The sequence below is a fragment of the Varanus komodoensis genome, unplaced genomic scaffold, assembly GCF_004798865.1.
Source record: "Varanus komodoensis strain SLA01 unplaced genomic scaffold, ASM479886v1 scaffold24, whole genome shotgun sequence".
In the NCBI taxonomy this organism is placed as follows: Eukaryota; Metazoa; Chordata; class Lepidosauria; order Squamata; family Varanidae; genus Varanus; species Varanus komodoensis.
Genome location: NW_025335641.1, coordinates 9,570,074 through 9,583,567, shown reverse-complemented (window position 1 = coordinate 9,583,567; position 13,494 = coordinate 9,570,074). Strand labels below are relative to the sequence as shown.

At 39.2% G+C, this 13,494-nt stretch overlaps 1 protein-coding gene across 8 annotated transcripts in view; it reads right to left on the bottom strand.

The window, feature by feature from the left end:
* Window positions 1-13,494, bottom strand: part of DPYD (dihydropyrimidine dehydrogenase) — a 538,071-nt gene that overhangs the window by 373,365 nt on the left and 151,212 nt on the right. For all 8 annotated transcript variants that reach the window (XR_006414940.1, XM_044432364.1, XM_044432357.1 and 5 more), the window contains one exon: window positions 3,350-3,511. Coding sequence is in view for 7 of the 8 variants with exons in the window: in XM_044432364.1 (XP_044288299.1) it covers window positions 3,350-3,511 (162 nt within the window). In the remaining variant the exon portion in view is untranslated. The remainder of the gene's footprint in view (window positions 1-3,349; window positions 3,512-13,494) is intronic.

The following is a 13,494-nucleotide window of genomic DNA, read 5'->3' as shown; positions in this document are numbered from 1 at the left end:
CTGTTGCTTACACTGCTTGTATACCTCCATCAAGAAGCAAACAAAGCCATTGAGCTTAAGGGAGGCAACGTGTATTCAAAATACTTGGTGTTACGACACTCGGGCAGCTTTCAAATGGTCTCCCAGCACTTTTTCAGGTCTGCATCCTGGTTTCCGTCTGCTTTTCTGGTGCTGACCTTCATTTTTCCTAACATACATTTATTATTGCAGTTTATGGCTAAAATATGAGCTCAACATTTTTATTTGGGGAGATTCCATTTGCTGAAGAGAACAAGAAATTCTTCAGTCTTCCATGCTTGGAATACAAGTGGAGTATTACAAAAATGCATTATGACTATGACAGATTATTGTTCCTTATCATTTCTATAATATATGAACCAGTCATTAAGAACAGCACACAGAAAAAACATCTAAATTTTACAATAGTTATGAGCAGAAGCAAGGTATAAATAGTGTATGTAGTCTAAGTATATATATTTGGGTGTATATATTTCAACCCATTTTAAATTATGCAGAACTAGCACATCGTTCAACAGCATTAGAACCCTTGATACCAATAGATCACTTTAAATAAACTTAAAATTCTGTGATGAAAGCCATTCTGAGCTATTCATCCAATGCCAGTTTTAATATCAATCACTGTACCAGTGCACAGCATTTTTAATAGATTTCTAAAGATTTTGGAAGAAAAATTGAAGATATTTAGTAAAATCTATCAAGGCATAATTCATCCTTATTAATCATAGCATTAAGAATAAAAGGAGACACAAATCAAAGTTTAACAGATATTACTTGCATTTGGTATTAAAAAGTCATAATTCAGTGTTATATTGCTCACACATTTGACACAAGTTTAATCTATTTCTTTTACACAAGCTGCAAGTGTGTATGTGATTTTCATTGTTTTGTTTTTAATTACTCCGAAAGCCAACCATTCCACAGAAACATGATAGCAGTGGTCTTTCACTAGCAAGACAAAAACACTGAATATAGTAGCAGGATTAATAAAGCATGAGTCTCCCACTGTGCTCCATTGATCCTGCCAGTTAGTCTTTCAATAATTTCTTCCTTGGGAAGGCCAAGGTCCAGATGCATCAAAGGAAGTTGTGTGTCACACAGAGGTAGCCAAAACAACAACTGCTCCAACCAGGAAATGAGAGGACTTATTTGCCAGCTTTCTAAGCAGGAGAACAGGAAAACAGTTCCATGCTCTGGCACTGTAAGAACACAGAATAGCAAGGATAATTTGCCCAGGGGAACTCCTGGCCACAGGACATCAGATGGGAAGAACTGGGTTTATACTTTGAAACCCAAGCACTGAAAAAATTCAGAAAGGACTTTTTTTTTTAATCTCAGTTTGTTCTGAAAACTGGACAAACTGAACCACGATTCCAACATTTTTCTTTGATGCATTATATGAAAAAACATAATGCATCCATGGAGAAAAAGCTGCATTTCAGGCATATAGAGTCACAGAACAAAGTCTGAATGTTCAGCTGCTTAACGGTTCACTTTTTAATGCTTTACATACATTTTAACATTTATAATTATATAAGCACAGTTTGGGCAAGATTCGCATTGCAATTCATGACTTGCAAAATTGTTGAGGTTAGCCATCATGACCCATACATCTGCCACTCCAGAATGGGCAGGAAACAGCCTGAAATGTCAGCTAGCTTCCCTTCTTTTTAAAGAATTGCAACTGATCTAAGTTTTTTCTACCTCTATTTGCTACTGTGAGTAACGTTTTAGAAAGCGTTAGGCATATGTTACATTGGCTGCATGGTTTGGTCTACTAATGGGAGTGGGAGCAAGAGGGTTAATGCCACAGACAAGATCAAACCGACCTCTCTGTTTACACTATGTCTTTCCTGTCTCTTTTTCTTCGCTTACCTCACCTGGAAAGGCAAAAGGGTCACATGACCATTTGCCCTCCATGCCCTTTTCTCCCGGCATTTGCCAAGAGACAAGAAGCATGCTATCTCTCCTCTCTCCAAGCTAACCATCTAACAAGGGACCTTCCTTTTAAACCAAATTATCCTGGATAAAGGATATCTTTCTCCAAGACATCCTTCATGCAAGCCGCATATGGATTGTTTGTAAATTAAGGCAGTCCCTGGGTCATGAACAAGTTCAGTTTCTGAGAAAATGGAAATTTGCCTTTAAGACAAATTTGTATGGAAGTCAGATCATGGATAGTCTGAGTTCATGCGAGTTGGAGGAGAAGGACCCCCATCTGGATGGGTGGGGTAGGAAGGCACGTTTTAGAGGCCTCCCTCTCTCCCCTTTCACCTCTTCTCTCTCTATGGTGATGAATTGCCCCAGTAATTTTTTTAAACTAATAGGCTATATGACAGTTCATTCATAAGCACAGGTTTTTCTTAACTTGAATGTGCATTGCTTGGGGACTGTAAATAAACCATTTTTACCTTTGCTGTAAGATTCTCAGTGTAGATTTGAATAGATCCAAGCAGAAGGCTCTTAACTAAATCTGCTGTTCCATGCTCAGTTCCACTAAATGAATATTTAAGCAAATATGCAACAGGCTCCCAAAAGAAAGCTCTAGTTTTAGGACTCCATTTTCTTTTAAATTATTATGGATTAGATTCAGTCCCACTGAACTTTAGGTCGCACTGAAATCAATGGAACAAGTCGTGGAACTTTGGTCAAATAATTTAGCATTTAATCCTATGTGATCTGCCTTAGGATCCTGTTTAGGACTTAAAGATAGTATAAAATGTTCTTCTATCGAAATAATAAATGCATATTTTTTTGTGAGCCGCCCCGAGGCTTTGTTGCGATGGGGGCGGCATAGAAATGCTATAAATAAATAAATAATAAATAAATAAATAAATATTTGGCTCCATGTATACAGAGCATGCTTTCTATATATTAAAGTATATGCAGTTCTTGTTTGGAATTAACTCTCTGCCCTGGCTCACACTTAAGGCAAAGCCATCATGGATGGCCACCCTTTTGAATACTCAAGCCATGGCTATGGGGTACCACAGCTTGTTGTGTGCCAGCAAAGGTGGGTTGTTGGGTGGTTGCCTCTTAGAAACCATGGGATGTATTAAGAGTTCTGTGTGACTTGTCAACCACACCAACAACCCAGCCTTGCGAGGTACACATAAAATGCCAAGCTACAGTGGCTCCCATCACAGCTAAAATATTCAAAATGGTAGTTGTCCCAGTGAAAAGTCCAGGGAGGACATGCTTCCATTGTGGCTTCTCATTGTATGCAAATTGGGTCTCTACATGCCCAATTCCAGTAAGAAATGGAATCATTTAACAGAAAAAGCTATACAGCTGCAAGAAAAAAAAGCTATATAAATACATCTGTACCTACCTCGGTAGCAAATTGTTGCAGTCCACCGATATTAATTGGTCCTTCCTCAGTAGCATATAAATTGCATCCACCCACACAGAGATCTGAAGTTGGACATACCATCCCGCATGACAGTCCAAGTGGGTTGTCAGAAAATATCATTTTGGCAGCTCCATAGTAGTTCTGAATAAACAGGAGAACAAGCATAGCTACAGATCAGAAGAATTGTGAAACTACAGGGAAATAGCTCTCCGTGTTATATCTGTACAACATGTGTAGTGATGGCCACAATTATTTTTAGTATTTTGATTTGATTCCATATAAAAAGTAGTCATGCTACCAAGCCATACAAAATTTAGGGCCATTTCCAGTCATGATAGTGTTAGTATAAAAAATGAAATGTTTTGATTAAGGCCCTTCCCCCATAGCAAAATGGTCCCATTGTACCTGCACAACCTTCCTCTAATGGCATCCTCTCTCCTAAATCAATTACACACAGAAAAATGCAATGTAATATAACTTCACTCCCAAACTTCTTATTCCAGAGGATCCATCAAGATAGTATTTATCAATCATTATTAGAAAGATATACATAAACTCTACAGCAATGCCCAACAAACTTAACTGATCTTAATGTACAGCAGGACCCCATATAGGCAGAGATAGGGTCCAAGCCCCCCAGCAGATGTTTGAAACTGCGGATAATAGGAAACACTATATATATTTACAAATGCACATACGCATTACTTTTTTCACAATTTTGTGGACAGAAGATTCATTCTTACCATACTTCCTAGTAATTTCAGCATGTTATTTTTTTTCTTTACTTAATAAATCAATAATTTTCACTTAAAGGAAGCACTTTATGACATCTCTCTGGAACTTAACGACTTCTCTTCCGCACCGAGTTAAGTAAAACCACAGTTTCCTTCAACTGCAGTTAAGTGAAAACACAGTAACTGAAGCTGCTATATATAACATACATAAACTGCTGATGCACTACTAAAGATACAGCCATACAAGCTGTCAGATATTTCTGTGGACATACCAGGAACAGCTTCTGCAAGCTGCACTTCACACAAAATGGGGTCCCTGGATCACCCCCCCCCCATGGAAGTATTATTACCCTTCCCTGCATGTCCCTTAAACTATCTGGAAGACAGTGCAGAAACCATCACCCACCTCAAGAGCCCTGCTTGAAATTGCAGCTAGAAGGCATCTACTCAGAAGCAGAGATGCCATGCTGACTTGCCAGCTAGGCTTGGGAAGACCTAGATACATTTCTCTGCTCATTAATTAAAATAATTTCACAAGTCAGCCTCTCTCAGTCTAGCCTTCCTCACTGGGCTGTTGTGCAGACAAAATTGGGGATGATCCTGTATATTGCCTCTCCTCGGAGGAAAGATAATCATTCTTAATAAATTCATTTATCAAATATATTTACTTCTAAGAATAGCAAAACAGGTTCACTTTGTATGAAAGGTGATTTCATACTTCATTCATACTTCAGAAGAGCGTAAGATGTGCATCTGTAGGTCTGAGTCAAATTGCACTAAGTATCTTCAAGTCTAGCATTTGTTCCTAACAATGGCCTGCCAGGGAAGCACAAAAGCAAGACATGAAGGTAATATAAAGGCTATCAGTGCCTAATGGCTTTGTACTGCCTTCTGTGTTAGTGGCCGCATGCCTGTTGCTGAGGAACGTAAGTGGGAAGGTCATGCTCCACTCAGGTCCTGCTTGTGGGTCTCCCATGGGCAGCAGGTTGGCCACTGTTTAAATGTTGGTCTAGATGAACCCAGTTCTTCTTATGCTCTTATAACACCTCCCTTGCATTGCCCCCAGCGGCTCATTCTCACAAGTATATTACCCTTAACTTGGATGTGCCATTTAAGTACTGTGGCCAATCTATGTTGTTCATATAATATTAATTAAATTTGCTTTTAAAACCAATTAAACCAATTAATTGTCCTGTGACAAACTGGATCAGAAATAAGGCACTCTATTTCTTATGAAAATCAGGCAAAAAGTCCAATATTTCTTTTCCCTTTCTCCACATATACCCTCTGATCCCCCAGTTTCCTTCCCTCATATGCATTAGCCTTTGGGAAAACTGTAATTGTGAGGGACTACATGAAGCTTTGCCTAGCAGGAATGAAGGAATGGAAGACAGATACTCTCTTTCCTCCTCATTGCTGGCTTCTGCAGGAATGTCAGCATAGTAAGCTACAGAGGAGGGGATTTTAAGGATCAGATGATGGATTGTAGAATGAAGGTAAAACAAAAACTCTTTAACTGGGGAGAGATTCTCTATCAACGCCTCATCTATGCCTTAGGATCCTACTGTCTGGGTGGGTCAACCTCAGGTGTTGTGATCTCCCCTGTTCCTATGTAAATTTGGGAGGCAGCTGCTTCTGAGGAGATTGTGTTCTTTCTCTCACTACCAAGGCTGAGACATGCTACTGACATTGACTAGGGAAGAGGACAAGTCTATAAAGCCTCTTCTTTGGAGATTCAATCTACCCCATTTCCACATTTTGACTGCTATCTGTCTTGAATTAGGAAGGACTAGACTGTGTGTGTTAGCCTGAAATAGACCCTCATTAAGAGGAATAGGTACATTTCACCTACCAAAGGAATTATATTGGCCCAGGCCCAATTTGATGTCACACCAAAAGTTAGTCTATTTTATGTATTAGATGTCAGTCTGCCTGAAGACCCATGCATTTCAATGGGACTACTCTAAGTAGGTCTAACATTGGTTAGAACTAAATGCAATTAAGAATTTGCTAGTATTTAATGACATCCAAACTAGCTGCCAACAAAAGCAAAGAAGTCTCTCTGCTTAATGATACGTCCAGTTCAAGCTCTTCTTCTTTCCTATCTACTCCCCACTCCCATCAGGTACTGGCTTTAGCATGAAAATCCTGACTTTATTGATTCTGAGGTCCCCCAGACATCCAAACTGAAGAACTCTAACTTGATGTTGGTTAATAAACAAGGAAAATAAGTCAGGATCACACTAAGTCAGGATCATTCAACATGGAAGCCCAGTTATTCTGTTAATTTGACTTGTAATGAAACAGAAATGTAGGAGTTTATGTGAGGGTACCTGTACAGTATTGAAGATCAAACGTTCTTGCTACAAAAGTGCCGAGGACTGGAAAATATTACATGGAGTAGTTTGGCATGAACACACAAACATTTCTCAAAATGATAGGTATTGAGATAATGCAGACTACACATTGAAAATATTAAGACAATGGAAGTGTTCTGAATGAACAGGTGACAGATTTGATAAAAAGCATTGTGGATTTCAGTATCTCTGGCTAAATTTTTGAAACCTGTATTCCAAATTGATGGAGAGCAGAACTAGATATCAGTTAATTTCAGTGGCAGCTGTACTTGCAGCTGGTCAGCTACCAGAGAAGGGGAAAGTGCCAAAAACACGCAGAATGTATCATGCATATGTTTCATGCATCACTTAAATTTCATCCAGTTGTTCAGCCTATTGTAAAGCAGACAGTACACTGGCATCAGATGCTATTAAGCAGTTGTGGGCAAAGGCATTTGGAAAAGAACAATGCTAAAATAAATGCACCGGTCTGCAGCCTTAGGGACCCATTGCCCATAAGCACAATGGTGGCACAGAGTGACTGATGGATTGCAGGCAAGTCTTACTCCACAATCCCTGCAGACTGCCTTACATTAGGATCCTAGCCAATCTAGCTGCTACCCAGTGAGCTAAATGCTATCATTTTAAAGAAAATAATAAATGAATATATAGCTTATTTTTGTCAAAACGCTAAAGCCTTTTAGTACATGATGGTAACTGAAATATCAAACCAGATGTGTTTTACACTAAGGCTGAAATCTTAAAAGGTATTTACTTATAAGTGCCAAATCAGTACATGAAAATCAGTAACCATTTTAACCTATTAATGAAATTTTCTCCTTGGAAATCCAGTTGCAACCAGTTCAACAGGTGGCTATTTGTTTTTCTGTACTTTCCTCTAAAACATAATTAATTATGTAATAGTTAAAAGACAATTTTTCACATGCTAATATAGTTGTGTGGCATCTTCATTAGAATATTTCCATTATGTAAATTTAAATGTTGATTGTTTCCCTCTGTTACTGAATTGTTATTGTGATTAAATGTATGCAAAGATGCATTATTTATTGGATTTAAACCCATTATGTACATTTTATATGGACTGTGCAACTACAGTGAGATATGCATCATGGACTCCTACACTATTAAAGACCAGCATAGTAATACAATAAATGAATTAAAAGAGGATAGTACAACATGCCTAATTCAGCACCAGATTGTGGTTGATACATCCTGTAGTTCTATTTAAATTATTTCAGAGCTAATAAAAGCACCAAAATATCAAGCATTAATTGAATGACCAAACATGAATAATTGCATACTGACTAAACAATTTCCTTAATGGTTATTCTGATGGTCTTAGCCCTGACAATTTCCACCAGCTCTTTTACCATGTCCAGTGTGATAGCAAAAGAGCGCCTTTCGGAAGAACAGAAAGATAAAAGCAATGCACCTTATGTGTCCCAACTACTTGGGAAAATGGATTAAAGAAGACACTTTCACAACTATTATATTGTTTGAAGGAGTCATATCCAGTAAATGGAAAACCAAAACTATTGGGGACATAAAGAACCCAGAAATACGGAAGGATCTCAATTAGAGGCTAATGGAGATTAATAGACTAATTAGAGACCTCTAATAGAGAGCTCCAGATAAGCATGGTTTTCTCCCATAAAGTATTCAGTTTAAAGCGTTGGCAAAACTGATGCCTACTTAATTTACCTACAATATGGCTAGCTCTCACCCACGCTAATTATGATGGCAGCTGTAGTCATGATGGAACTGAGAAGACTCGCAGCAGTTCAGAGTTTTGAGGGCTGGATTTTTGCAGGAAAAATATGGGGTAAGTCACCAAGCCGGCCAAGAGGCGGAATAGTGCTGTACGTCACCAAGAACGGTAAAGATCTTAAGGATCATAACTGGTCTATGTAGGATAGTGATTTTCTATTAAGCCAGAGGCAGCTGTGAGCAAGTCACTGGCATCTGAAGTTGGCATGTTGCATGGGAAAGAAACATTGCTTAGACTCTCAAGACAGATTAGTTAGAGTCAAGCCCAAGATCTGAAGGAACTTCTTCCCCACCTCAACTGTTCATTTCTAACTGTAGCTTCACCTCCCAGCCCACAACTTCCCTAGGTGTGCCTTGATGGAATTTCTAGTTTACCTGCAACAATAGTCACATCTGCTCTTGCTTGGATTGTTTCTATTCTGTTTTTGATTTAGAGCACAGTGGGAGTAAGAATTGCCTTGCAGGACTATGCCAAAAATAGTCAAGGCTAGAGTTCCACCAGTAACAGCAGCCAGACAGATACCCTGGGAAGTCCACAAGAGACATATACTCAAGCTTCTCCTTGCTGGTGCCAGTATCTGATGATCAAAGTCTCTGTATCCAAACATGGAGGTCTCAGTTAGTTGTCATGTCCAAAAATCACTGATAAATCTATTGTCCTGCTGTATTTCAGTGGGTGCATATCCATGCATTTCTGAAAGGGGATAGAAGAAAATTGGAGGACACCTTCAGACAGACGATTGCCCTCTCTGAATTCTCATTTGGCTTTTAAATTAGTGGAGCTCTACATTAGAATCTCTACAGCCAACACCGCAATGTAACCTGAATACTGAGGTTTCAGTTTAGAAAAAACAACTCACAGCCAGTCCAAGCATATCCTTGGCAGCGCACTGACCGGCCATGCCAAAGCTCAGACGAGTCACAGCGAATGAGTCGCAGCTCGTGACATCATTGCCTGGCGCCACTACTCCTTTCCGAGCATGCGCATGGCCCCTATGTGTGCTGTTATCCAATGCTCGGCTGCTGGGGCGATGCTGGGGTGCCTTGGCTCATGTGCTGACAGGGGGGGCTCTGTGTGGCCACTGCGACACGCGTGGCATAGCCTGGAGACATAGCCAAACAGAGGGAGCTTGTTGCTAGTCCTACATTGCCGTAACTATTTTCTAGTCCTACTCAATATTAAAAGCAGCCCCCTCTTATGCAGCTACAGACCCTGCCATGCTGCTGGATTTGGAACTGGAGGATTTTTTTAAAACAGCATATATTTTAACCATCTGTAGCACTATGAAATGCTACGAGAGTCAACTTTAACCTTTTTGCAAGCTAAATTGGACCACTTGAATGTTCTGTAGTCTAGCAGCAAACAAACTAAATTTAATCCTTGTAGTGCTCCAGAGTGTTATAGAATGTTTTGCTGCCAAACATCTGATTTTTGCTGCTGCTGCTGCCGCCGCCGCCACCGCTGCCGCCAGCCTCAGTCATTCCATACCGTCCCACCCCTGGCCGAAGGAACACAAAGGATTTTTGTAGCCAGCATCTTATTCAACTGCCTGCAGCTTCTCCAACTTAGTTTGCATTCTTTTAACTTAGGGTCCTTTTGACCTTATGATGAAGTAGAGCCACTATTTCAGGAGGACCAAGTGGGACACTAAGTCACATTCCTCCGGGATGCAATCCGTTTACCTGAAGGCACGGCAACCCTTCTAAAGCATTCCACAAACTCCACCTAATAAGATTAACTGAATGTGAAGCAGGTAGCAAAGCTCTATGCCTGCATCAAGCAGATAGGTCCCCAAATGAATTATGATTATTCAGAGAAGTCTGACGTTTACCATTATTCATCAATAAAAATGAGCTTGCAACTCAAATGCTTTGTAAATGTTTTTAATTAAATAGATGCCTGCTCATGCTTTGTTTAGAAAATGCCTTCTCCTGGGCAATTCCACAGGAAGGCATGCATCTAAGTGGATAGGATGTTTTGTGGTTTCCTTTATCAAAATGTCAATAAGTACTGCATTGGTAGGCAAGAGCACAGAAGCCAGCCTTAAACAGACATTAATAATTTCTAGCAGACAGAGGTGGATCTTCACATGTATCACTTGGAAGCATTACATAATATGCATGTAAATGAGAATGTTTTTACTTGAGAAAACCTATTAAAAGATGTAGGATCAATACCGTTAGCCTAGAAGAAATTACGTTTTCTATCAGGAAATGCTCACACCATTGAGATTTTTTTTCCAATTCCGGCACCCATTATTTATATTCCACACACAGGCTTCCTGATATTGTAGCTTTCTCAAATGCATAACATGGCCGTGTTCTGCATAATGAGAACGGAACCAAGAGCTCATAAACTGGCAGAAGAACCCCAAATGCCCTTTACATAGAAGTAAATCTCGCTGATTTCAGTTAGGGATGTGCAAATCAGAAAAACCAAGCTCAGGAAAATTCTTTTATCTCGAGGCTCATTTTGATTTGAGCCTACCCTACATCAGACAGCAAGTTTTGTTTTTGTTTTTTAGTTTTAGCATGAAAATTCATGCATACCTTCATTCATATTTTACAAAAGTACATATCAGTTGATTGCATGTTTGAAAAGTATGCATTCTTCTCCAATTGATTAAAGTGTATTTGTTTGTATTTTGCAAAGGACACATTTTGTGTCCATTTTTCAAATGGACACATGTATCGACCACTTTATTCATTTACATGGATTCATGTATCCACATTGCAAGGCTGGAAATGTACAACTTTGGCCACAGTTTACACTCTAGGCCATGTTTGATGCAGCAGATGCAAGCTGGTAAGTCCTGATCCAAAAATATTTTTTTAAAATATTTAAAACAAAATAAAAAATGGAACACATTTCTTGTACAACCCTAATTTCAATAAAACGTTCTTCTAAGAAAGAATGCATAAGTATGATAAACAAGCTAGAAACCACTGTCCTTAAAGGTCCCATACTCTAAGACCCTGCTCAAGCTTACTATAAGTTACATATGAGAAATTCTCTGTGGCTTCTTCCCACATGTCTGTGGAGTTATGTTTTAATCCAGGAATCACAAAAGGCCACAGTTCAATGGTAGAACATTTGCTTTGTTAAAAAAAAAAAAAGACCCGGGTTCACTTCCCTCCCATTTCCAAGTAATCCTGCAAAGGCCTCCTACTCAAAAGCCTTTGCTTGTCAGTTCAGACAACGCTGAACGAGATGTGCCAAGGTTCAAGACTGGGATGAGGCAGGTTCCTATATGGGTGGGTAAACTGCATGGAGGCTTCCAATCCAGTCAGTTTTAAGTCATGGAGGATGTTCTTTTAACATCACTTTTTTATAGCACGTGGGTTACTAAACTACATTTTGAATGAGCGTTTCACTTCTACTGCACTCTGCTCTTAGTGCAAGCTGGTAGGTAAACCAGGCAAAGACAGTGTGATTTATGGATTCTGAATTAAGGCTTCCTGTGCCTAAACTGTAGGAAGTTTAAAGTTGGCCTGTTCTTTACCGTAAACCATAATTCTGGATTCAGACATCACACTAACACATCTCTGCCTGGTTGTTCTCCAGCTTGAATGGAAGAAGCGGGAAAATAGAAGCAAAATGTGTTCATTCAAATTGCAGTTTAATATGCCATCATTCATGGCTTATTGTTATAGCTGAACGTGGTCTAACACGGCAAATTCACATATATTACGCAGAAGTAAGTCCCACTATACTCAACAGGTCTTTTGCATGGGTAAATAGACATACTTTTTCAGCTTAGTAATGCAATCCTATACAGAAGTACCTATTGAACATGATGGGACTCATTCCCACATGCCTGTATATAGGATTAATGCATAAATGCTGTACTAAACACATTAAGAGATAAGATGTATGCTTTGAATTTGGAAGGGAAAGGCTCTGAGCTTCAAACAAATGTAATGCTATTGTAAGTGGTGGGTTTTTTAAATTATTAGTTTAAATGCCAGTAACTCAGACTACAGTCTAAACTGGAAGAGGAGAACAGAAAGAATGGAAATAGTGACAGGGTATCAGTATGTCTATTATTTTGCCATTGATCTTTACATCACATCATTTGACTTGCGTCATCAAAACAGTTCCACAGTTTCACACGGCTAACAAAAAAGAGCCATAAGTTCGTTCTTGTACTGTCATTTTAGTCTTTGTCATCTCGAAGGCGAGATATTCTTTCATCGAAGCAGTGTCATCGAGACAGTCTATTCTACATAATTACACTGTGGCAACTGAAACCAGCTGTCAGCCATCCCAGTACATTAAGTACTGATAGACATCTTAAGAAAAGTCAGCATTTGAAATGCATTAACAACATCCCTACTTCTCTTCTGAATGCTTTTGTATTTAGTGACCTGGAAAAAGATCAAGATGAGTGGGGTGGGGGGGACTGAATAAAACTAAACTTTCAAAAACCCAGTGCCCCAGAAATCCTTCTAGAAAGGTTAATTAAAATGCAGATTTCTCTGTAATTATAACTCAGTGCATAGCCACTCTGGTTTCTTTTAAAATATAATAATAATCAGTTCTTCATATTAACAATTCCCCGTATCATTCATTGCTGAACTCTGGCAGGTGATTTTTGGCAACAATTTTCAATGGCATGTGGGTGACACCTATCCTGTATCTAAAATTAAAGACACTTTCTTGAAGCCCCACTTATTAAAATTAAATGTAGCGGGTTTAAATGGCATGCATGGGTGCGCATGGCTTGTGCAAATGAGTACAGACTTTCACACACAGTCTCCAATTTGCATGCACAATTTGAGCTGTCATTTTGAGAACAGGCCCTCTTGTGTCTAATGTCTGTGTTTCATTACATTTTAAACCTTGAATGAAAGAATTAAACACAAAACAGAGGAACAGGGAGATAGAAGAAAAGGAAGCAAAAGTAACAAATAATTAGAGGGAAAGGGAGGAGTGGAAGAGTTGGTGAAATCAGAATGCATACATCAGAGGAATGAGAAACAGGTAAATAAGGCAAATGGATACCAGAGGGGAGTGGAAAGGAACAAGTGATGCAAAATTGGGAGTAAGGGTGAGAGTGGAAAAGAAAGGAAGGGAGGATGGAATGGAAAATAATTAAGAATAATGTGTTCACTAGAATATGAAATAGATGCTATATTCACTAGGAGCTGCTAAAATATAACAAAATAGAACACTCCAGAAATCCTCAGCATGTTGGATGTTAAGGAGAGAGAGAGAGATTGTGTGTGTGTGTGTGTGTGTGTGTGTGTGTGTGTGTGTGTGTGT